Genomic DNA, 25,920 nt, shown 5'->3' on the forward strand with positions numbered 1-25,920 from the left:
TGCCTCCCCCGGAAACTGCGTCAGTGGGTACTTGGTTCCGCGCTCCGCAAAGGCTTATTGGGCCTTCTGAGACCGTCAGGAAGGCACCGTGGCGCAGGTGAGAGGAAGCGCCAGACTTCCCTGTGCATTGTCCTTCAGGCCAGCGTGAAACCAGTTCTCGCAAAGTCTGGGGCTCCTTCTGTGATCCGTTCCTCCAGCGTCATGGCAGTCCCAGGTGAAGATCAACACAGGGAACTTGGGTTCCTGGCCGGAAGGGTGGATTGGGGAGCGCTGGGGTGGAGAGTAGTGCCTATAGGATTAGGCGGCAACGTTATTATGTAGGTTCTTTTGGCTTACCTGAGCAAAGCTTACACACCAAAGTTAACTCTGAAGGAAAGTAGCAAGAAACTAACTTCCCTGCCCTGGCTACCTCTTATTGGCATTAAATGGATTGATTCCAGCGAAAGTGTGTGATTATAGTGAGAGAGGGTGGGAGGGGAGGGGTGAGAGGAAGGAGAAGGACTGAAACTATAGGCCCACAAAGAAGGCACCAAAAAAAAAAAAAATCAAGAACTCTAGCCTTAACTTTTAAGATGGGAACACATAATATAGGCCCCAGTAGCCAGGGACGGGCGAAATTAACTGCCTGGGGGTCGACGTTTCATGGTGTATGTAATGGCCATCTATCAGTCACTTTTCCCTGTTAGCTTCTGCATCTAGTACAGGATGAGAAGGCTGATGATATAATTCTCTTGTTGCTGCCAGCTCTCAATCTTGCGAACAGGATGCTGACCAAAAAAAACCAGTGAATTCTATGAAGTAAGAGTTTTATTTTACGTTGCCCAGTTGGTTTGTTTTCACCATACTTATTCGCCATACATTTCTGAACGAGGTAGCTGTGATAGGAAAGTTTTACTTTTCTGCCAGTTGCAGTTTGAAGACTAGTGTGAGATTATGAGAGAAGAACTGCATTCACTTAACACACAGTAGCAATCTTTATTAAGTACTGTGTTCTGAGCAGTTGTAAGGCATTATAGATATAGTGATGAACAATACAGTAGCTCTTCACACAGAGTTTACAGTTTACCAGTGAGCAAAAATGACCAAGTGTATGTCAGGGGTAATAGTCTTTAGAAGAGAATTTATTGGGTGGTAAGGGCACCTAATGAAACAGAGAGGACTTTCCAAAGGGTGTGACCTGAAGAACTGTAGGAGGTGTGGAGTAAGAGGAGTTAGAGGAATCTGATATGTAAAGGAAGAAAGAAGAAAATGAAGAAAGGAAAATACAGAAATCTACTGAGCCAATAACAATAGCTAACTTTTACTGAGCATTTAATAGGTGTCAGATACCATATTTAGCATTGTATTTCATCATACTTAACCTTCATAATAATAATGCAAGATAGTTGTTATTTCCATCTTATAGGCAATTTTCCCATTACAAAAAAAGGTGTAGTTACAGGTCTCTCACTCAAGCTCCTCTAGACTTAAGTGCTTATTATCCATTTTGCCATTTTAAGATAATAACTTACAAGTTAGTTTTCCGTTCTTAAAGGATGCTATAACCCCTGACAAGAGTATGGATGTTTTCCTAAGATCATGGGAAATCATTAAAGGGTTTTAAAATAAATTTATATTTTTGAAAGGTTATTCTGACTACACAGTAGATTGGAGGGGAGCTGTCTGGAGGCAAAACCAACAGTTAGATTTAATTCTGGGGAGTCGGGCTGTAGTGCAGCGGGTTAAGCGCAGGTGGCGCAAAGCACAAGGACCGACATAAGAATCCCGGTTCGAACCCCGGCTCCCCACCTACAGGGGAGTCGCTTCACAGGCGGTGAAGCAGGTCTGCAGGTGTCTATCTTTCTCTCCTCCTCTCTGTCTTCCCCTCCTCTCTCCATTTCTCTCTGTCCTATCCAACAACGACAACAACAATAATAACTACAACAATAAAACAACAAGGGCAACAAAAGGGAATAAATAAATAAAATAAATTTTAAAAAATGTATTTAAAAAAAAAGATTTAATTCTGATTAGTTTTTAAGAGTGGATGTTTTCCTAAGATGGGAAGTCATTAAAGTGTTTTAAAATAGATTTAATTTTTGAAAAGTTATTCTGACTACACAGTTGATTGGAGGGGATCTGTCTGGAGGCAAAACCACCAGTTAGATTTAATTCTGATTAGTTTTTGCTGATGCCTGAGGTATGAACTGAGTAGGAAAGGGAAAAAGTAAACAGAATGGAGTAAAAACTGTTAAAGAAGTATCATGTATATATTTATTTTGGATAGAAATAGAGAAATTTAGAGGGAGGAGGGAGATAGAAAACTGCAACATTGTTTCATAGCTCATGAAGCTTCCTGCTGGTGGAGACACACAGGCTGAAACCTGGATCCTTATGCACCACCACCAGGATCCCTGGTAGTACTCTAAAAATCTGTGATTATTCACTGTGGATAAATTAGGTAATAGGGTGATAGAGCTTGCTTGCACCTGAGAACTAGATTTTAAGGGGCTAGTGACTTTAGGTTGAGGCTAGTTGAAGTGCAGTCAAGGCATAGAATTGGATATGTCAATTAGACATTCGTATCTTGGGAAAGATGCCTGGGTCAATTTGTTATCCACACCTGCAATAGGAATTAATACCATGGGAGTGGCTGACATTACTTGGGAGAAGCAGATAGGATGTGAAGGAAACTTTGGGTCTGAAAGATGAGGAATAGCAACATATAAGGGCCAGTAGAGAAAGGCCAGTCTGCACAGGAGATTGCATTGTCATGACAGACCAAATCAGCCCTGATGACCTTTGAGTTGCATAGCTGCATCTGCGGTTGACCTGCTGTCACTGATGATTTCATCATTTGAAAAAGCATTTTGAGCACCTACATGTACAGGTACCAAATTTCAATCCATCCCCTCATAAAACTAAGTCTGGTATATAATGAAAATATGCTTGCAGGAGGAAGGGAATAAAAAGTGACTTTGAAACCATTATTGAACTTCCACTAAACATAGACCAGCATTATAGATATATAGCCTTTTTTCAATTCAGAAGTGCTTTGAAGTGTAATAACCTTAAATTGTGCCATTTAGTGAGATGGGAAGACATAGCTAAGCTATTTAAACCCAAGAAAAATTGAGATAATGGGAATGGTGGTGGCACTGTAAAAAATACAATGCAGCCGCCATTAAAAAAATACAGATAGAGAAAATGGTAAAATAATTTCTTCAATGATAATCAGAACAGTGTGTTAAAAGAAAATAAGGGCCCATTGAAGGCTTTTTTCTTTTTTTTTTTTTTGGCCTTCAGGGTTATTGCTGGGGCTTGGTGCCTGCACTGTAAATCCACTGCTCCTGGAGGCCATTTTTCCCATTTTATTGCCCTTGTTGTAATTGTTGTTATTGTCATAGCTGTTGTTGTTGGATAGAACAGAGAGAAATCGAGAGAGGATGGGAAGACAGAAAGAGACACTTGCAGACCTGCTTTACCGCTTACGAAGTGACTATCTGCGGGTGGGGAGCTGGGGGCTCGAACTGGGATCCTTACACTGGCCCTTGCGCTTTGTGCCCTGTGCGCTTAACCCACTGAGCTACTGCCCAGCTTCCCATTGAAGACTTTTGAGGTGATCATCAAGGAGAACAAATGCCGTGTTATACTCTTTTCCTTACAGACACAAAGCTCATACATGACATTTTTTTGTATGTGGTCCTGCTAATGGTTATTACAATATATGACTATAAAGTAATGACTTGGCTTTTTTTGCAAACAAAAACACAAAAAGTCTTGTTCGTTTTATAGTCACTATTCAGCAGGGTTTTTTTTTATATATATTCTGTGTATAATAGTACGCTACTTTGAAAAATTCTAGTTTTTATTTCAAGAACGCTTAAAGAGGGTTTCAGTGAAGCTTTCATTTTTTGAATCTACACAAACTGATGATCTCTACTCCATTAAATTACCTCAAGATAAAGTCCTAGCCCAATTACTTGTGCTCTTCCCTGCTTTGCAAGCTAATTTCTAAACTGAGTAAATCTATTTTAATATATAAAAAAATAAACTTAATGCCCTTGATGTTACATTAATAGTTATGTTGTTTAGTATTCTTAGTAATACTACTATTTTTTTTAAGTTTCTATTTAAGGCTTTCTTTTTTTAATTTTGAATTTTACATATTTTGGGTAGAGATAAGGAAATTGAGAGGGAAGGGAAGATAAAGTGAGTGAGTGAGAGAGACTGAGAGGCCTGTAACACTGCTTCTAAAGCTTCACCACAACAGGTTGAACCCAGGCCCTTGAGCACTGTAATGTGTGCACTCAACCAGGTATGTCACCACCTGGCCCCAATTCTATTAATTTACTAACACATCAGAGATAAACACTTCTAAAATTTGTTCCTGAAGCTATAAGTTAATAAAAGTTTGAGAAAAAAAAATCAGCAGAAGCCTTACCAATGATTGTTTGTATAATAACTCATAGATTTTTATATGTTTAAAGGAATTGAGTGTTGGCTGATTGACTTTGAGAAGACATACATTCATTTCAGATTTTAAAGAGATCAACTGTGGATAGTGACATGTCTCTCACTTTTTAAAAATCACTTTATTGAGTAGTTAATGGCTTACAGTACAGTTGTTGATACCTGGGTACAGTCTCCCATCTCTCTCTGATAGGTTTCCAAAAAGAACTCTCACCCCAGCATAGGTCCTTTTCCACCATCCTGCACCAGGACCCTAACTCCCTCTCCGAACCCTCTCTCCCCTTCCTTTCTCCTCCTTTCTCTTCCTTTCTCTTTTGTTCTGGTAAACAGTATATCCTTACAGAGTTTTTTTTTTTCCTGCATACCTGTCAGATCTGTGTCTACATAGATAGATACAGATGTGCATTTTACTTATGGATAGCCCTTTCTACACATAACAAAAGTATTGTTCTGCATTGTGCACTTTTCATATCTTAAAAATGAAAGTAAGTATGAGTATGTTTAAAATTTATTAAGAGAAGTGGGCAGAAGAGAGCTGCAACATTCCTGTCCAGACAGTGAACTGTTTAATTTTTTTTTTTATTTGAGGGGGGTTAATGGCTGATAGTGCGTTCACTGACACATGCATACAATTTCACTGTGTACTCAGCAACCAAAGTTTTCTCCTTCTCCCTTCTCCTCCTTTCCCCTTTCTCCCCAGAGTCCTTTGCTTTGGTATAAGTAAGATCATTTGGTATTTGTCCTCTCTTTGGCCTATCTCACGCAATATGACGTCTTCACGTTTCATCCAAGAGGATGCAAAGGAGACAACCACATTGTTTTTAATAGCTGAGTACTATTCCATCATATATATATGATGATATATATGTATATGAGATATATATATCGCTGTGTTTTTTTGTTTGTTTGTTTTTTGGTACTCATCTAATGTTGGACATCTGGGCTGCTTCCAATTTCTGGCAGCTACATGTTGTGTTGCTATGAACACAGATATACAGATCTCTTCTGATAGGTGTTTCTGTCTCCTTTGGGTAAATCCCCAGGAGAGGAATTGCTGGATCATAGGGTAGGTCCATTTATAGTGTCCTAACTCCATACTGCTTTCCACAATAGTTGGACCATTTTACACTCCACCAGTAGTGCTGAAGTGTCCCTTTTTCTCCACATCCTCTTCAACATTTGTCGTGTCATTCTGATGTGTGACGTTCTCACAAGCCATAAATCTCATTGTTATCTTTATTTGCATTTCTCTGGTGATCAGTGACTCTGGACACCTTCTCATTTATCTGTTGCCCTCTGGATCTCCTCCTTGGAGAAATTTCTGTCCATTTCCTCACTTCATCTTCTAATAGGGCTGCTTGGTTTTTTTCAGTACTAATTTTGCTGAGCTCTTTATGTATTTTGGTTATTAGTCCTTTGTCTGATGTGTGTTGTGTAAAGATCTTCTCCCATGCCATAGGGTTCTAGACAAGGGGATTTTAATGATATTTTCTTTCCAGTCCCCACTTCCCCCCATGATAAAACATGAATTACATGTTTTATCAGAGTCAGCACTTTCTGATGGACCCAGTCCCTTGCCAAGTCTACAGGTGTTTTAGTCCTACATAATCAGTTCCTCATCAGCCTATGCTGTCAGGGTTTGGTATGACCAACAGCAAAGACGTACTCAATTGTTGATTTAGCATTTGAGTTGTCCTTTTCATTACTACTACTGTTCTGTTTTACTTTGGACAGGGTACAAAGGCAGGATGGGAGGTGGGAGGTCCGATGTCATAGACCTAAAGAAATTACACCTGATGCTTTTAACCTTTGGGAGCTTTCCCGTGCACCTGTAATCTTTATTTATTTTATTGATTTAATAATGATCAGCAAGACCATAGAATAAAAGGGTTACAGTTCTACACAGTTCCCACCACCAGAGTTCTGTATCCCACCCCCTCCACTGGAAACTTTCCTATTCTTATCCCTGGGATAAGAATATTCTGGGAGTATGGGCCCAGTATCATATGGGTTGCAGAAAGTGGAAGGTCTGGCTCCTGTAATTGCTTCTCCATTGGACATGGGAATTGGTGAGTCGATCCATACTCCCAACCTGTTTCTGTCTAATGGGGTGGGGGTCTGGAGACTTGAGGTTCCAGGACATATTGGTGAGGTCATCTGCCCAGGGAAATCAGGTTGGCATCATGGTAGCATCTGGAACTTGGTGTCTGAAAAACCACTAAGGAACCTAAAGGTAAGAATGTAGCAGATGAGATTTGGGGTCTCCATTTTGGAAAAAGCTAGGAAGTCTATTTTAGGTATATTCCAAGGGGTCCATGACTTTACTAGTTTTTGCCTGATCCCGATAGCTAACATGCAGGTGTGCTAAAGGTATTGTCTGGGGAGATGGTATCAGAGTTGGAAGTAGGACCAGAAAGCTGGATAAGGACAGAAAGTAGCTCCCAAATATGGGAAAGTATATAAATATTAACTGTAAATTCCACCGATTTGATCTAGGGCCCATATTCAGCACCGGAAGCGGCACTCACTGCAGGACCCTTCCTCCTCCAGTGGTAATGTTGACCCAACCTCCCTTCAGAGAGTGGGGCAGTCCCTATCATTGTTCCAACTCGAGGGCAAGGTCCTTGTAGAGGCCCATAAGAGGGTTTATGATATTGTTCCTGATGGAGATGGCCATCAGGTGGAGAGAGGGATTTGCTAGAGGTTTAGATGGGCCTGTAATCTTAATAACTGCCCCATGCTAACTTTCCCATCCACTTTTGCAATGTAGGCCAGTTCCTTTGTTTTCTATTCATACCTCAATATCTACACTATGACAGATCTGATAACGTTATTTTTATTAGCCTGCTTTTCATAGAGTTGATATTAACAGTTCTTCCACCATTATTCAGAATAGCCCCCACATCTTCTTTTAACTTTTCTTGTGGTAGCTGCTCTGATACTGAAAATGGAATCCCAGTATAGATACAATGTAATGTTTTCTTTTTTTTTAATTTTTTTAATGTTTTATTTATTTATTGTTGTATAGAGACAGAGAGAAATTGAGAGAAGATAGAGACAGAGACAGAGAGAAACCTGCAGCCCTGCTTCACCACTCCTGAAGCTTTCCCCCTGCAGGTGGGGATCAGGGGCTTGAACCTGGATCCTTGTACACTGTAATGTATGCGCTTAACCAAGTGTGCCACCACCTGGCCCCCAACATACAATGTATATTTCACTTATTTTTAAAATAAGATTGACTGCCAGGTGTCTGAAGTTTGTTTCTGTTTCTGTCTACTAAACTTTCTGTTCAGTTCATTCACCCATTTTCCCCCCATTGGTCTTTTTTCTTATGACTTTGCTAAACTTTATATAATGATAATTGCCCTTGGTTGTCACTGTGAATTTCAAAAGTTTTTTTTTTTTCCAAGTCTTCATGTTCCTTTTGCATACAAAGGCCAAGCTGTTAAACAGAAAAGGAGTACAACTTAAAATATTTATGAAATTCTCAGCCACTTTGAAAGAACTGAGAAAGCCTGTGTGGACAGAGCACTATAGATAAGGCAAACAGTATTAGTGCAGTTCTCAAAGGAACACAATGGAAGGGTGACCCCATAAGTAGATCAGAGATCTACAGAGTTGCCGTTCTTATCTCAGGCTGTGAGTGAAAATGCAGGGTGGAAGGAGGCCTGTAGAGCCTTCTTTTTTTTTTTTTAATATTTATTTATTTTCCCTTTTGTTTCCCTTATTTTTCTATTGTTGTTGTAGTTATTGTTGTTGTTGGATAAGACAGAGAGAAATGGAGAGAGGAGGGGAAGAGAGAGAGAGAAAGATAGACACTTGCAGACCTGCTTCACCGCCTGTGAAGCGACTACAGGTGGGGAGCCAGGGATTGGAACCGGGATCCTTACACCAGTCCTTGCTCTTCGCACCATGTGCACTTAACCCGCTGTGCTACTGCCTGACTCCCCTGTAGAACCTTCTTTTGCATCACCTCACACCATAGCCTCCACTTCCCACATGCCCTGTATCTTGGTTATCTTTAGTACAAATTTGCCGGGTCATATTATGATGAGGGTCATGGTGGCTATTTCTTTAGAGGACATAGGCATCATTTCAGCTAGAATCCAGTGTATACAAGGTGAGGACGGTTGGTGCATATTGTGCTGTCAAAGAATGGAATCTCCTAAGGTCAAAAGGCGATACTACTGCAGAGCTATTGGCAAAGCATTGAACCAAAAAAAGATTATTCTCAAAACTTAGGATTCAATATTAATTGCCTTATTTGGTTTTAGACTTACATAGGAGCTGTCACTGCTTCCTTCTCCCTTCCGATTTCTCCCTTTTGAATAGGATATGTGTATATATATATCCTACCACTTAAAAAAATCTAATCTGCTTGGCTTCAGTTTCATAGCTCTTGCATCTCATCCTTAATGGAACTTAGATATGATTCTGGATTTATGAGTTGTTGCTAGAACAAGTTTGATTTTGGTGCCTTTAAGTTGAAATGAATGTATTTTGCACGTGTCTTCAAAAAATCACAGAAAAATCTCAATAGAAAAAAAGGGGGGTTTCTATTGAGGACTTCCCAGGAAACGTGTCGAAATAGCAGAGACTGTAGAACAAAGCTTCAGGGGAGCTTCAAAAGGAGGAAGTTGGGGCCCTGGTTTTATGCAGAATAGACATATGGACTCTACATATTTAAAAGTTTTCCAGGGAAAATTATACGTGTCTATGAAGGGCAAGGTGGGCATATTCAGTAGAGGAATACACAATTATACCATTCATGTATGGAAAAGTGGTGGCTAGAATTCACCAGGGATATATTTTATATTGACCAGATCTTCTCTGCCTGGGCTCTGGGACCCCTATCTGTAAGTCTACCTCTTGATTCTATCAAAATCAAAAGAAATAACCACGAGCTGGTTCTCAGGGAGCAATTATAAAATCTACCATGCTATAAACATCCTGGCACTACTTTTCTTGACTGTAGAGTCTTCCTCAGTTTTAGTGGCGAGGAAAAGGGATGTTACAAAATTGAAAAAAGTTTTGATTATTCATGTGGAAAGTCTGTGAATTGGGGGAAAGAGAAGAATGTTATAGTCTGTCTTCAAAAAATAAATAAGTAAATAAATCTTTATCTTCCAAAACTTGTATGTTGAAACCTTATCTCTTGTGAAATGGTATTAGAATGTGGACCATTGAGAGATGATTAGATCTTGATGAAGACATCTAATCTTGATTAGTGTTCTTATATAAGAGATATCATAAAGTTCTCTTACCTCTGTTGCCATCTGAGTACACAGGGAAAAGATGGCTGTCTGTGAACCAAGAAGTGGGTCCTCACCAGTCACTGAATCTGCTACAGCCTTGATTATAGACTTCCAGCTCCAGAACAGTTGATAAATGCTGTTTTAATTCTATGACAAATGTTATTCTTAGTCCTCTCACTACTAACATGTTTGGTGTTATTTGTCTGATGTCGCCTTAAACTGTATTTCAGGTTGCAACAAGGACAGTGTCCGAGCAGGCTGCAAGAAATGTGGCTACCGTAAGTACTGAAAATTCCATTTTGAATAGTGAATCATAGGCTCTTTAGACAATATGATTTAGCATTCCTGATTTCAGGACCCTGGACATAGTCACTCAACTCTGTTATTTAGCTTACATTCGCAGATGACTTAGAAATTCCTTTTAAGTACCAGATATTCACTTTCCTTGTTGCGTACTTAGCGGCAGGTGACTATGTATCTAGTAACTAAGTACAAGTGGAGTAGTTGATGAAAGAGTTTGGAGAAAGTAGACTGTAAAAGCAAAATGCATATGTGCTTACTCTTTGACTCAGTATTCTTCTAAAATGTAGGTGAAGAAGAGAAAGCACTGCAAACTTTATAAAAGTTTTTCTCTTGGGAGTCGGGTGGTAGCACAGCAGGTTAAGGGCAGGTGGCGTAAAGCGCAAGGACCAGCTTAAGGATCCTAGTTCGAGCCCCCGGCTCCCTAACCTGCAGGGGAGTCACTTCACAGGTGGTGAAGCAGCTCTGCAGGTGTCTTTCTCTCCCCCTTTCTGTCTTCCTCTCCTCTCTCCATTTTTCTCTGTCCTATCTAACAAAAATGACATTAATAATAACAACAATAATAACAACTATAGCAATAAAACAAGGGCAACAAGGGAATGAATAAATAAATAAATAAATATTTTTTAAAAGTTTTCCTCTTTATTAAACTTTTCATAAGTAATGATACCAGCATTTCTGCTTAATAGCAAAAGTGTGATTTAATAAGTATTAAATCCATTATGATTAATGAGGGAGGTGGGATGTACACATAAGCATGTATATTTTAAATCTTTATTTGTCAGGGCTAGGTGGTGGTGCAGCCAGTAGCGTGCACATGTTATTATGTGCAAGGACCTGGGTTTGAAACCTCTGTTCCACACCAGTAAGAGGCAAGCTTCATAGGGAGTAAAGCAGTGCTGCAGGCGTTTCTCTTCTGTGTCTCTCTGTTCCTCTTCATCTCTCTGTCTTTGACCCTTTATAAAAGAGAAAGAAAAAAAAACGGGGGAATGATGAAGGTGTACAAACATTGAGCCCCTGTGATGATCCTGGAGGCTGAACATACATTAAAAACTAATAATAAATTTGTAATTGAATATTATGAAGAAATATTATTTCATTACATACAACAGTTCCAAAAGCTTTGATAACAGCAGCATTTGCTGTTTTCCATGTTGTCTAAAAACCTTGTGAATAGGTTGGGTTGTTCTTAATAATCAAATTCATTAAAAAAAATTGCTTCCTTTTGAATAAAATAGGGATGAGAGGGATTTTGTAAACTTTATTAGTGATTTAATATTGATTTACAGAATTACATGTCAGCAGGTGTATAATTCTATATAATTCCCACCACCAGAGCTCAGAATCCTTGATCCCTCCACTACAAGCCACTGTAGTTTTCCCAAGGTTGCAGACATGGGTTAACTGTCAGCTCTACAGCTATCTGTCTGTATTTGTACGTAATTGCCCACTTTTTCTTCCAGGTCCTGTGCTCTCTTCCCCTCCAAGCCACGTATAACCCTATTACTACATCCGAGTGTTCTTCCCTTTTTCCACCTCTCTCTGGGTCCTGACGGAGCTGGAGTTTAAAGCCCTCTTATCCTCTTCTATCACTTTTCCCACACTGGGAGTATGGATCCAAATTGTTTGGGGCATCCAGAAGGTTGAAATTCTGGCTTCTGTAATTGCTTCTCTGCTGGGCATAGGTGATGGCAGGTCATTCCATACCCCCAGCTTGTTTTTATCTTTCCCTAGTGGGGTAGAGCTCTGGAGAGGTAAGGTTCTAGGACACATTGGTGAGGTCATCTGCCCAGTGAAATCAGGATGGAATCATGGTAGCATTTGCAACTTGGTGTGTGGAAGGTGGCAGAGCATACAGTGAGAAAACAAGAACCAAAAAGTAGGAACAGAGCATATGAGATTAGGGATCTTAGGGTGGGAGGAAGCTATGCAGTCCATTTTAGGCATGTTTCTAGGGGCCCACAACTGTGGTGTTTTTGCTTGAGTTTGAGAGCTAGCATGAAGTTGCATAAAGATATTGTCTGAGAAAATGGTGTCAGAGTAGAGAAAAGGGCTAGAAAGTTGGATTAGGGCAGAAAGTAGTTCCCATTCTTTAACAGAATTCTTTTTTTTTTAAATATTTTATTTATTTATTCCCTTTTGTTGCCCTTGTTATTTTATTGTTGTAGTTATTATTGTTGTTGTTGTTGTTGGATAGGACAGAGAGAAATGGAGAGAGGAGGGGAAGACAGAGAGGAGGAGAGAAAGTTAGACATCTGCAGACCTGCTTCACCGCCTGTGAAGCGACTCCCTTGCAGGTGGGGAGCCGGGGTTCGAACCGAGATCCTTATGGCGGTCCTTGTGCTTTGTGCCACCTGCGCTTAACCCGCTGCGCAACAGCCCGACTCCCTCTTTAACAGAATTCTATGAGTAAAATGAACTATTTACCTCCATCCACCCAACCCAGGGCCCATAGATATTTACATTTAGCACCAGAGCCTCTGTATCCCTACTGGTCTGAGCTTGCAGCTCATTGTCACAGCTGGGAACCTTGCAGGCTGCACTCATTTCAGGACCAGTCTTCCTCGATTGTCAGGGCAGGATACCCCAGCCTTCCTTCAGATATTGGGACAGTCTCCACTATCACCCCTTGGATGTTAGACCAGAAACTATCAAATACTTAGAGGAAAATATTGGCAGAACTCTTTTCTATCTAAATTTTAAAGGCATCTGCAATGAAACAAATCCAATTACAAAAAAATAAAGTTGAACAGTAAATACAAAGCAAAACTTGGACTGGGTCTGGTGTATTGCAACAAAGTAAAGGACTCTGGGGTAGAAGGAGAGGGTTCAGGTCCTGGAACATGATGACAGAGGAGGCCTTAGGGCGAGGGGTTGAATTGTTATGTGGAAAACTGAGAAATGTGAGCAGGGATAGATGGCATAATGGTTGTGCAAAGAGACTCATTCCTGAAGCTCCAAAGTCTCAGGTTCACTTTCTTTACCTCATTTTGGATGGAGCTCGAAGATACTATGTTAAGTGAGATAAATCAGAAGCAAAAGGATGAATATGGGATAATCTCACTCATAGGCAGAAGTTGACCAACAAGTTCAGAAGGGAAAACTCTAAGCAGAACTTGGACTGGAGTTGGTGCATTTCACCAAAGTAAAAGACGGGGTTGGGCGGGGGTGGGGGGTCGGTTAGGTCCTGAAAGATGATGGCAGAGGAGGACCTAGTGGGGGTTGTATTGTTATGTGGAACTGTTATGCATGTACAAAGTATTGCATTTTACTGTTGACTGTACACCATTAATCCCCCATTGAAGAAATTTAAAGAAATAAAAATAAAGAATTTTTTTCAATGTAGGAGTGATAACACAGGGTGAGGAAGAGATAGCACAGTGTTTATGCAAAGAGACTCTCATGCCCCAAGAGTCGAAAGCCCCAACCCCAATTCAGCTTCCTCAGCCAGAGCCAAGCTGCACAGCAGTTTTTGGCCCTGTGAGTTTCTAAACAAATCCTGTTTGTACTCCGTGGGTTCAGTGTGTCTCCAGATTCATTAGGAGAACAATGTAGAGAGGCTCCCACTGTACAGCCCCACTTCCAGACCAATGGCAGTGTCTGTCTTCTCCTGAGTTGCCCGATCAGGTCTTTGCCCCCCCATGTCAGTATAGGGCCTCACGGCTGCTGCTCCAACCTCCAAGAGACAGTAGCAGTGGAGACTCACATTTGGATTTGGTGAGTTTTAGGGGATACTCTCCTCCCATCAGCAGTTTATTTGTTGATAAAACTCAGACTGGAGGTGGCTCCTCAACTGGCAAACTGCCAGGCTGTTATCAGTTGCTCCCGAGTAGTTACGGGATCTCAGCTCTTAGGAATCTCCCTTTATGCCCCTCTCTGTCCATGAGCCACACGTGTTTGCACTCACCCATGACTTGGTGGGTTCCCAGAGTATTCTGAGGCTTGTCTTGTGTTCTCAGGTGATATTCTTTGTTATTCTTAGTTGACACGGGAGAGGAGGGGAGGAGAGACACAGCTACTGTTCCTCTGTAGCCCCACCTCCAGAAGTCTATCACATGCCTACATTTTGATATTGTCTTGCCACTTATAATTTATTTGCAAAAAGGGGAGGATTTTGAAGTTTAATTTTTCAGGGTTTTTGTTGTTGTTGTTGTTGCTGTTTGTTTGTTTCATTGCTTCTGCTATAGGTTATTTTAAAAAATAGATTTGTATGTATTTACTGGATAGAGAAAAACCAAGAAGTGTCGGCTTTCTGGCGGGGTGATCTCCAACAGGAAGGCAATCGACCGGTTCTCTCTCGCTTGCTCAAGGGATGAAACAAAGCAAAGACACTGGGGAGACTGAAGTGTGCACAGATCTCGTTTATTGGCAGGTGGAATTGAGTTTAAATAGAAAACCAAACAAAGAACATATTTCAAACATGTCAGGAATTACAGGTTTCTTAAAGGTCAGCTTGCCCCTATGGTAGGGGGTTGGCATGACAGGAATTGATGAGATACATAAAGGTCAAGGCAATTATTCTCCATGATGCAAGCAACTTAATTATCCAGAGGTATTTGAGAGAAACATAGGGGTTACGTCAGCAGGGTGAGGTAGGGTAAAGATAAACAGAGCATGGTAGGTATCAAAGCTATAAGGAAATAAAGTTTGGTGCTTCACTGATGGTTGTCAGAGAGGTGTGTGATGGAGTATGTTTTCTTTAGTGATCAGAAGTGGGGTGGTTGTGTGAACTCTGAATGACTATGTGAACTTTGAATGAACCATAAGGCAGGCAGCCATGTGGCCTGCAGTTATGGAGAGAGGCAGTGAGGTCTCCACGGGCTTGAGAGTCAGGAAGGGAAGAACTTAGTCTGAGAGACGGTTTCTCCCCTTTGCTCACCTCGGTTGAGAGAGACTAACAAGAGGGTATCTTCTCAGACCTCCATCCAAGGAGGGGAGGAGTTCTCCCTAAGCTCTATCAAGCTTACACAGAGCCCCAACAAAGAAGGAAGAGGGCAATAGAAAGGAAGAGACATAAAGATACCTACAAGCCGGCTTCACCCCTGGAGAAGCTCCTCTTTGCTGGTGGGGATTGAAGGTTTGAACCCTGACTTGCACAATACAGCATGTGCATTCAACCAGATGTGCCAGTGGTCTAGTCTCTAAAAATCCAGTGTCAGATTCCTAGTCATGGAGATTCATTGATGCTGAGTTTAATGGTTTCAGCTCTTTTTTTCTTTGATCCAGTTTGAGTCAGTTTTTGCATTTGATGTGAGGCAGTAGTTCCACTTCATTCTCTGCATTCAAACATTCAGTTGTCCCAGCACCATCTGTTGAAGGAGTTAATCTTTTTCCACTGAACGGACTTGACACTCTTGTCGGAAATTAATTTGCCATAAAAGTATAGGTTTATTTCTGTAATCTTAGCTCACTCCATAGGTCTATGTGTCTACCTTTATGCTAGTATTATCTTGTCTTGATAACTATAGCTTTTGTAGTAAGCTTTTAATCCAAAAGTGTGAGTTCTTCACCTTTGTTTATTTTCAACATTGTTTTTACAAGTTGAGACCTTTCATGTGAATTGGAACGTTATTTCTTCATTGCTGGGGGTAAAAAAAAGACCCCATCATTTTGTATAGGCAGCTACTAAAGGGCCATAGCATGCCTCTGTAGGAACTCAGATTCCTAGTCATGGAGATTCATTGATGCTAAGAGTTTAATGGTTTCAGCTCTTTTTTTCTTTGATCCAGTGTGAGTCAGTTTTTTGTTGGCTGTCAGGGAAAGTGGAGCACAGAAACTTTGGCAGTAGGTGTGTCTGTATTGCCCTTAGTTTACTTAGCCCCCAATGAGAAAAACAACTAAACTGTATATGTATAAGTTATCCTATTATCAGGTTAGGTTCAGTTTCATTGAAGATTAGAAATTGTGGAACACAGAGAACCTGGACCCAAGTTCAACCCCTGGTCCCCACCTGTATGGGGGAAGCTTCATGAGTGGTGACAAAGTGTTGCAAGTGTCTCTCTCTCCCTCTCTATTCCCTTCTCAATTCTCTCTGTCCTATCAAGTAAATAAGTAAATAGCCTTTTTAAAATGTGGAACAGAGCCTGTTACTTTTTGTTGTCTTTCTTTTTTCTTTTTTTCTTTTTTTTTTGTCTCCAGGGTTGTTGTTGGGGCTCGGTGCCTGCACTATGAATCCACTGTTCCTAGAAGCCATTTTTCCCATTTTGTTGCCCTTGTTATTGTTGGATAGGACAGGGAAAAATCAAGAGAGTACGGAAAGACAGAGAGGGAGAGAGAAAGATAGACACTTGCAGACCTGCTTCATGGCCTGTGAAGTGACCCCCACCCCCTGCAGGTGGGGAGCCAGGAACTTGAACCGGGATCTCTGTGACCATTCTTGCACTTCATGCCATGTGCACTTAACCTGCTGCTCTGAGCCTGTTACTTCTGTAATCGTTATTTATTTAAAATATTCATTGCAGTGTGAGATATTTGAGTGCAAACCTGTCCTAAGTAAGAGTGTATCATCAAGAGTTGTTTCCAAAATATCAAGTTGAATAAACAAGTGTTCCAAACAGAGATGCTGAGGGAAAATCAAGTAACAACAACCAAAAATACTCAGATCCAAAGAATGAAAGGAGACTCCCCTGGTGTTGGAAATGAAAAAGAGTTCAAAGGGAGATAGACTTTCATGGACTGTGCAGTGAAGACTTAGAAACCTCCACATTGGCAGCAAAAGCTGGACTCCTCAGAAGCTGTAGAGAGAAAATTAGAAACAGTCTGCCAGAAGCCAGGTGATGGCACACCTGGTTGAGTGCACACATTACAGGGTACAAGGACCCAGGTTCAAGCCACTGGTCCCCACCTGTGGGAGGGGGGGAGAGCTTCATACATAGTGAACAGTGCTGCAGATAACTCTCTTTTTCTTCAATCTTCTCGTTTCCTCTCTATTTTTGTCTCTATCAAAAATATGTAGGAAAAAAAAAAGAAATGTTTTCCCCACTACCTAGGGAAAAAAGATAAGAAATCTTAGTGGGTATTTAAGTTTATGCAAAAGACTTTCAGAGCAGTGGGTTGCTAGCATAATGGTTATGTAAAGAGATTCTCATGCCTGAGGCTCCAAAGTCCCAGGTTCAATACCCTGCACCACCATAAATTAGAGCTGAGCAGTTCTCTGTTAAAAAAATAAATAAATAAACTTTCATATCTGAAACTTTCCGAGGTACCAAGTTCAATCTTCTGATATCATCGTCTGTCTGTCTCTATCTCTCATTAAAATAAAATGAATTTAATATTAAAAAGAAGAGAAAAACTAGCCAAGAGTTAAGGACTTACGTATGCTATCATTAATGCTATGTGTAGGCATAGAGTAAATTTACAGTTTACAGTGAGACAGCAACTGTTTTTCTCAAGCGAAAGAAATTAACATTAAACATTGTTATAGTAGCAGATTAGATAAATAAACAAGTTCAACTACATGTCCTTTTAATTTTTATTTTTATCAAGAGCACTGCTCAGCTCCAGCTTCAACTGCTTGTGCTAGGGATTACATGCCATTATTAGAAAACTACACCAGGAAGTCGGGCAGTAGCACAGCCGGTTAAGTGCGCATGGCGCAAAGCACAAGGATCCTGGTTCAAGCCCCTGGCTCCTCACCTGCAGGGGAGTCACTTCACAGGAGGTGAAGCAGGTCTGCAGATGTCTGTCTGTCTCTCCCCCTCTCTGTCCTCCTATCCTCTCTCCATTTCTCTCTGTCCTATCTAACAATGACAACATCAATAACAACAACAATAAGAACTACAACAACAATAAAACAACAAGGGCAACAAAAGGGAAAATAAATAAGTATGAAAATTAAAAAAAAAAAACTATCAGTATATAAAAATTTCCTAAATAAGGTGATAGAGAGAGACACTTGGCAGCTGTTAGTTAGTATACTAGCACTTTTTTTTTCCTGAAGACTATTTATTACCACAGGATAAAGAGGTAGAAAGAAAGAGAGATAGCCAGATCATCACTCTGGAACATAAGATGCCAGGAATCAAACTCAGGATGTTATGGTTCCAAGTTTTGGTGTGTTTTTTTTCTTTTAATTTGTTTGTTTTAAGACTTTTTTTTTTTTTACACTTATACTGATTTTTTATTTTATTTATTTTTATGGTTCTGGTAATTTGTTTAATTTTTCTTTATTGGGGGATTAATGGTTTACAGTCAACAGTAAAATACAGTAGTTGGTACATATGTAACATTTCTCAGATTTCCATATAACACTCTAGCCTACCACCTAGGCTCTCCTCTGCCATCATATTCCAGGACCTGAACACTCCTCCCCCACCCACGCAACTCCAGAGTCTTTTACTTTGGTGCAATACACCAACTCCAGTCCAAGTTCTGCTTTGTGTTTTCACTTCTGGTCTCATTTTTCAACTTCTATGAGTGTCTTTTTTTTTATCTTTCTTTATGTATTTTGGATAGAGACAGAAATTGAGAGGGGAGTGGGAGACTAAGAGGGAGAGAGAGACAGAAACACCTGCAGCACTGTTTCACCACTTGTGAAGCTTCCCTCCCCCCCCTTCAAGTGGGGACCAGACATTTCAGCCTGGGTCCTTGTGCATTGTAATGTGTGCACTCAACCAGGTGTGCCACCACCCATCCCAACATGCTTCCCTGCTCACTGTATCATCTTCTGGGTACCACTCCACAATTTTACCCGCAAAAATGAAAACGTAATATGATTCAACTAATAGTAATGGAAAACACATTACTAGGACAGTTTTAATATCAAACTTTTTAAAATCTCTATTTTAATCATTTTCCCCTCCATGTTTATTGGATAAAGCAGAGAGAAATTGAGATAAGAGTAGAGATAGAGAGTGAGAGAGAATGATAGACACCTGCAGACTCGGCAGGTGGGGAAGCCAAGGGCTCGAACCAGGATCCTTATGCAGTCCTTGCACTTCATACTATGTGTGCTTAACCCGGTGCTCTACTGTCCGACCCACTATTTTAACAGTTTCTTTGTTTTTCTGGTTACCTTGATTTACAATACTGTAAATGGTTTAGAAGTACAATTTCACACCTCTACAAAGTATGTTACCACACCTCGCCTTCCACCAAAATATCAGTATCCCTTCACCAAAGCACATTAGATCCTCTCCTTTACAGATTACTTACTGCTCCCCAGCCCAATTGGTGACCTCAGTTCTGCAGTCAAAAATCCAGATATTTGGCTTTGACTTTACTTGTTTTTCCTTGCTTTGACGATTAACTTAGTCCATCTGGCATAAATGCCTTGAAGTATTCTCCTTTTATATCATTACCTTCATAAGGACCAGTTTAGTGGTAATAAATTCCTTTAACTGATATTTCCCACAAAGCTCTTCATCATTCCTTCACACCTAAATGATGATCTCCCTGGAGTGAATATTCTTAGCTGGAGGTCTTTCCTATTCAACATTTTAATACATCCTGCCAGTTCTTGAGTTTCTGTTGAGAAATCGACTGATAATCTTGTGGGAATTCCCTTGCAAGTAAGTCCTTATTTTTCTCTTGCTATTTTTAAAATTCTTTGATCTTTTGCCATTTTAATTACAATATATTACGTTGTGAATATATTTTGTTTGGAACTTTTATAGCTTCTTATCTTGAGTGTCTGCTTCCTGAGTTTGAAGAAATTCTCAACTATTATTTTAATTTTAAATATTTATTTATTTATTGTATAGAGGCAGAGGAAATCAAGGGGGAGGGGAAATAGAGATGGAGAGAGGAAAGAGAGACACCTGCAATACTGCTCCACCTCTCCCGATACCCCCCACCAGAAGGGGGGAACCAGAGGCTTGTACCTGGATCCTTGCACATTATAACATGTCTATTCTACCAAGTGCATCACAACCTAACCCCTTGTTATCTCATCACATAAGAATTTTGTCCTCTCATTTTTCTCTCACAACTCTGTGATTTGAATGCTGTTCCTCTGAATATTGTCCCATGACTCTCTTATATTATCTTCATTTATTTCAGGTTTCTTTATTTTTTTTTCTCATTTCACTCCTCAAGATCGATTTTTTTTTTTTTCAGGTAGAAAAAGAGAGAGGAAGATACCATAGCACCAATGCTTCCTTGATCCTGGGTCACATGCATGAGAAAGCAGGTGCACTATCCAATTGTACTGTTCTGGTGATTTTTTTTTTTTTCAACTCCAATGAATCACACCTGTGCTGATAGACAAGTATACTAGTCATGCTGAGAAAGAAAAAATTAGTGTAGTAAAATTAAAAAAAAAAAAAACCCAAAGTATGATGGCATGTTTCTAGTGCACAAATAGAAGGAGAAAAAGAAAGAGAAAGAGAGTTTATTGAATTAGAAATCCTTGATGAAGAAGGGAAAAGTTCTCTCTCTGAGTGCTGTACTCAGGAAAGCAAACCTACTACCCACTAAAATAAAAGTAAAAACTAAGCATTAAAATTTTGAAATTGTAACTTGTTTCTTACCGTGAAGCAATACAACAAAATTTCATGAAACTTTTATAGTTTTGTCATTAACATTTTTTCTTTGTTTACTTAGCTGGACACCTGACTTTTGAATGCCGTAATTTTCTCAGAGTAGACCCCAAAAGGGACATAGTTCTGGATGTTAGTAGCACCAGCAGTGAAGAGAGCGATGAAGAGAATGAAGAACTAAATAAATTGCAGGCACTGCAAGAAAAAAGTAAGCAGTACGTTTTCTTTCCATCCTTTAAAATTTCTTTAAAGCGCATGTGGCACTAAGCGCAAGGATCGATGGTGTAAGGATCCCAGTTTGAGACCCAGCTCCCCACCTACAGGTGTCTCGCTTCATAGACGGTGAAGCAGGTCTGCAGGTGTCTATCTTTCTCTCCCCTACTCTGTCTTTCCCCTCTCTCTTCATTTCTCCCTGTCCAACAGTGATGACAATAACAATAAAACAACAAGGGCAACAAAAGGGGGGAAAGAATTTAAAAAAAAATTTTTTTTAACGAGGGGGTCCGGTAGCGCAGCCAGTTAAGCGCACGTGGCACGAAGCACAAGGACCTTTGTAAGGATCCTGGTTAGAGCCCTGGCTCGCCACCTGTAGGGGAGTCACTTCACAGGCAGTGAAGCAGGTCTGCAGGTGTCTGTCTTTCTCTCCCTCTCTCTGTCTTCCCCTCCTCTCTCCATTTCTCTCTGTCCTATCCAACAACGACGACATCAACAAAAACAACAACAATAATAACTACTACAACAATATAACAGCAAGGGCAACAAAAGGGAAAATAAATAATTTTTTAAAAATTTAAATGTTATGCTGCATTCTGTTTATGTATTGCTCTCCTACATTTACCACTAAGATAGCTTTTGTATTTTATGTAATACTGTATAAGAAAGGCAATAGACTTTGAATATAATACTCTTCCTAAAATCAAAGAGAACATTAGTAATAGAATTAGGAGGCAAGGCTTAGGAGAGTAACTTTTATTCTCTCCAAGACATCAGTGACATAACTACTAGATTTGTTGTCACTGCCCAGTGATCCTACGATGTCAGAATCCTAATTTATTTGAAAATGGAAATTCAATAACTTACTTTTTTTTTTCACTTTCTTTTTTAAGAGCTTAGAATGGTAGCCCTCAAACCTTTGTCATTGATTTGCTAATAGGTATTAGAAATGATGAACTTGAATTTTTTTACTTAATATACTTGGTAGTATTTGAAATTTTACAAGGAACATACTGCTTTTCTTTTAACATTTTATTTATTTTACTTTATAGAGGTAGAGAGAGAGAAAGAGAGAGACAAGACCACTGCTCAGCTCTGTTTTGTGGTAGTTAGGTAGAGATTGAAAAAGCATAATATTTTTATCAAGCTTTAATTAATAAAATAATCAAGAAGAAAAGTGCAGTATTCTAACAAAAATTTTACTTAAAAAAATGTAGGCATGCCATATTAATCTCTAGATACAAGGTGACTTTATCTTTCCCTCCTAACACACAGGAATAAATGAAGAGGAAGAGAAGAAAAAAGCAAAAAGCAAAGAGAAGATCAAGTTGAAAAAAAAAAGAAAGAGGTATATTTTCTTACTTTTTTTATATAAAAGCAAGACTATATTTGGGGTAGATTTTAAATTTAATATATTACTAGCTTCTTAATTGGAATTACATTCAACTATTTTAGTAAAGTGACAAATTTAATTACTTATTTTCTAACCAGAGCACTGCCCAGATCTGCCTTATGGTATAGGAAACTGAAGCTGAAACTTCAGAGTCTCAGGCTTAAAAAAAGTCTTTTGCAAAACCATTATACTGTTTTTCCCCACCCAATAATAAATTTATTTTCTTGGGTTTTTTTGTTGTTTTTGTTTGTTTGTTTTTTCTCTCCTAACCAGAGAATTGATCAGCTCTGGCTTATGGTGATGTGGGGGAATGAACCAGACTTTGGAGCTTCGGGCATGAGAATCTCTTTGCATAGCCATTATGCTATCTACCCCCACCCAATTGTAAATTGCTTTATGTTAAAAAAAGAAATAAAGATAATCAATGTTCAGTCACCTCAATACACATGAAGCTGGAGGTTATATACTTGTATCCTCAAAATAACATGATTAATATATTTTACATACTCAATTATGCTAAAAAAATTCCTTCAGATCTTTAAGAATCTTCATCAACCACTTATGACTGTGTGGTCTGACTAGTACATTGTTGAATAATTTGCACTATCACAGCAAGGTGGATTGTGTACAGGAAAAGTATTGTCTGTTTTCTTCTAAATTTTAATATATTTGTTTTATAAGGACATTTATTCAAATCTTTCTATCTTGGGTCTCACAGACCTCAGGCGGGCTATGAAATTAAGTGAAATCTTCTGGGCACATTTAGCTGAGATAATGCCACCTAATAGAGTTGAGATGTCAAAATCTAGCTTTTTCCTTGAAATGTGAAAATCCAGTAACAAAAGGCCAAGGGGAAAATGTGCAGAGAGAAGCTAGAATCAGAATCCAGAGGCCAACTGGGTCTTAGAAAAACAGGAAAAGACAAGAATTAAGAGTAACAGGTGAAGAAAATCGATAAGAAAATAAGCTCAGCAAATATCCAGGAGTCTAAATAAGTACAGAAGGATTAGAATATAATACAACTTAATAGAAAGGAGAGAAACCCAGAATCCCTAAACAAGGAAAGCAATCGAAGAATACACATGAGCATTATATGGGCACAGGCACCGCCTTATAGTCTTACGTGTATACTTTTCTCTCCTGTATGTCTGCTTAGTTTTCTTTGTTTGGGTTTTAACTTCTAATGTTTTGTTTTCTTTTGTTTTGTGTTTTGTTTTGTTTTTGCAGCCAGGGTTACTGCTGGGTGTCAGTACCAGCACTACTAATCCACCACTCCTGGTAGCCATTTTTTTCCCTTTCTTTTCTAGTTCATTTGATAGGACAGGGAGAAAGTGAGGGAGTAATAGGGAAAGAGAAAGACACCTGCAGACCTGCTACACTCATGGGGTGTGGAGCCTTTCATGCTGGAATCTCATGCATGGTAGCTGTGCACTTAACTGGGTGCACCACCATTTTTTTAGGGAAATGTAGATTTTTTATTGAGGGGGGTTAATGCTTTACAGTGCAGTTACTGACATATGAATACAAGTTCATTATGCATCAGGGCCCCATAATTCTCCTCCACCTCTTAACGGCCCTGGTTTTAACTTAACAACGTTTAGATCACTGAACTGTCTCTTTAATTTTTTTACTACTAACCTAAGTAACTGTAGGTGCTTTTTTTTTTTTCAAATGTTGTGTTAGTATAATATTAGAAAAATAAAGTATAATTATAAATCATCCTCATTCATTTATATACAGTGTCAACTTGAAAACATCCTTTCTGTAATTAGTGAAAATTATTTTGCAATATGAGTGGTCTCCAGTAACACTCTGCATCTGGAGAAACCAAGTACTTTAGCTTGAAAAATCAAAAGAATCAACAAGAGTGCCTTTATTTGCTAGTTTTCAGCTTCCATCCACTTATACCAAGATACAATTATACCCCTTTTCATGTAATTGTGTCCTTTTATGGCTCTTTTAAAGGACTATGCTAAAAAGCATTTATGTAAATCAGTGAGTTTTTTATATAATAAAACTGGGCACATGCCCTATAAGATTTTGAAGGGTACAACAAAATTATAATTACAGAAAAATTACTTCATCTTTACTGAACATAAAACTTATAATTATATAGCTTGAAGGTGATGCAATCATTAGAGCAATAGATTTAAAATCATAAAGTTCTGAATTTGATTGCCAGCACCACATGTGTAGAGTTCTGGTCCTCTCTCTTTTTGGTCTGTCTTATGTAATAGATGAATACAGCTTTTAAAAAATAAAACCTATAATTCACATTGAACAAAATAAATGTATTTGTTTCATCAGTTTCTGTGACCTAGTAGCCAAAATTGGAATTTAGCATATATATATATATATATTTTTTTTTTAAGATTCTATTTATTACTTAATGAGAAAGAGAAAAGGAGACAGAGAAAGAACCAGACATAACTCTGGTACATGTGCTACCAGGGATTGAACTCAGGGCCTCATGCTACAGAGTCTAATCTAGTGCATAATCTCCTGGACCACTGAATTTAGCATTTTAAGATAATATAAGTACCATTTAAACATTTTGTTTGAATTTCTTTCTTTACACCTTGTTCTAAGAATGATTTATGGCCATGAAAATTCATGTTAAATTTGTCCACCAGTCATAAATGTGATTATCAGTCACTGTATATTATTTTTCATAGATCTTATTCATCCAGTTCCAGTGAAGAGGACGCATCAAAACAAAAGAAACAAAAATCTCAGAAGAAAGAAAAGAAAAAAGAAAAAAAAAATAAATCAAAAAAAGGGAAACATCACAAAAAAGACAAAAAGAAGAGAAAGAAGGAAAAGCATTCTTCAACCCCATGATAGTTCTGAAATCTCCAAAAAGTAATTGAGACTTTAGAGTGTACCATTAAATTTAGTATTCTGGTTTTGAAAATTAGTTGGCCTTCCTTTGAATTTGCTATATACTTTCCAATAAACCATGGCCCTTTCCATGTAGATCTTTTTTTCGTACATAGAACCATTATGTTCTGGCAATACATTTTTTTATGTGCTATTGTTATAAGTATTCTGTCTTTTTACTTAATAGCCATTCCCGAAGTATAAATATTTTACTTAGAGAATATATTATTTTTGGTATTCATGTCTGTATGTGTCTCATTACTGTTACTACTTCACAAGTTAATTATAAATGATTTCACAGCAGTCAACATAGGTAACCTCCCTAGCAATTAATGAGTATTACTAAGGCAGTGACAAAACCTGGTAGCATATAATGCTTTGCTCTTGACACTGAAAAATCTAATAGCTTTATCTCCTTGATAATGCATTAAGATAGTGAAATTCTTCACTACTGTTTTTAAATCTCTTGACTTTTTTGAATGTCATAAGACAGTAAGCTGCTTTTTTTGGTCTTGACAAGGATTTTTTTTAACAAATAATATCAAGCAGAAAGATGATGATGAAAAATATCTATTGCAGTTTTACTGTTTTATGAAATGCAGAGTTTCTAGTTCCTGCCTCCTTTGTTTTTTATAATTAAACTATTTCCTTGTGTTAAATGATAAGTTTAGCTTAACCTATTAGTTTCATAGAGATGATGCTGTATTAAACAAGATTTGTTTGTCTGTTTGTTTAAGGTAGACTCCTGGTTTGTTATACAAATGTGCCATATTGGCATCACCTAAAGTGATACCTCCAACACAGAACTTATTATTCAGGAGGATGACAGCTAAATCTAAATTAGAACAATTTTATTGTGTTCATTATGTAAATTTTATAAAGTTTTTTTTATTAGTAAGGTGGGCAATTTTTATAAATGCGCTTATGTATTTATTTGCCTGGAATAACT

The 25,920-nt window shown here is 38.8% G+C and overlaps 1 protein-coding gene across 1 annotated transcript; it reads left to right on the forward strand.

Moving 5' to 3' along the window:
• The first annotated feature begins 36 nt into the window (after positions 1–36).
• SREK1IP1 (SREK1 interacting protein 1) lies at positions 37–25,061 on the forward strand. The gene is made up of 5 exons (XM_007534135.3): positions 37–214; positions 9,938–9,985; positions 20,550–20,693; positions 21,974–22,046; positions 24,767–25,061. The coding sequence occupies exons 1-5, from the start codon at positions 202–204 to the stop codon at positions 24,930–24,932; spliced, it is 444 nt and encodes a 147-aa protein (XP_007534197.1). The 5' UTR covers positions 37–201; the 3' UTR covers positions 24,933–25,061.
• The last annotated feature ends 859 nt before the right edge of the window (positions 25,062–25,920 follow it).

The sequence above is a fragment of the Erinaceus europaeus genome, chromosome 5 (genome assembly GCF_950295315.1).
Source record: "Erinaceus europaeus chromosome 5, mEriEur2.1, whole genome shotgun sequence".
Classification (NCBI taxonomy): domain Eukaryota; kingdom Metazoa; phylum Chordata; class Mammalia; order Eulipotyphla; family Erinaceidae; genus Erinaceus; species Erinaceus europaeus.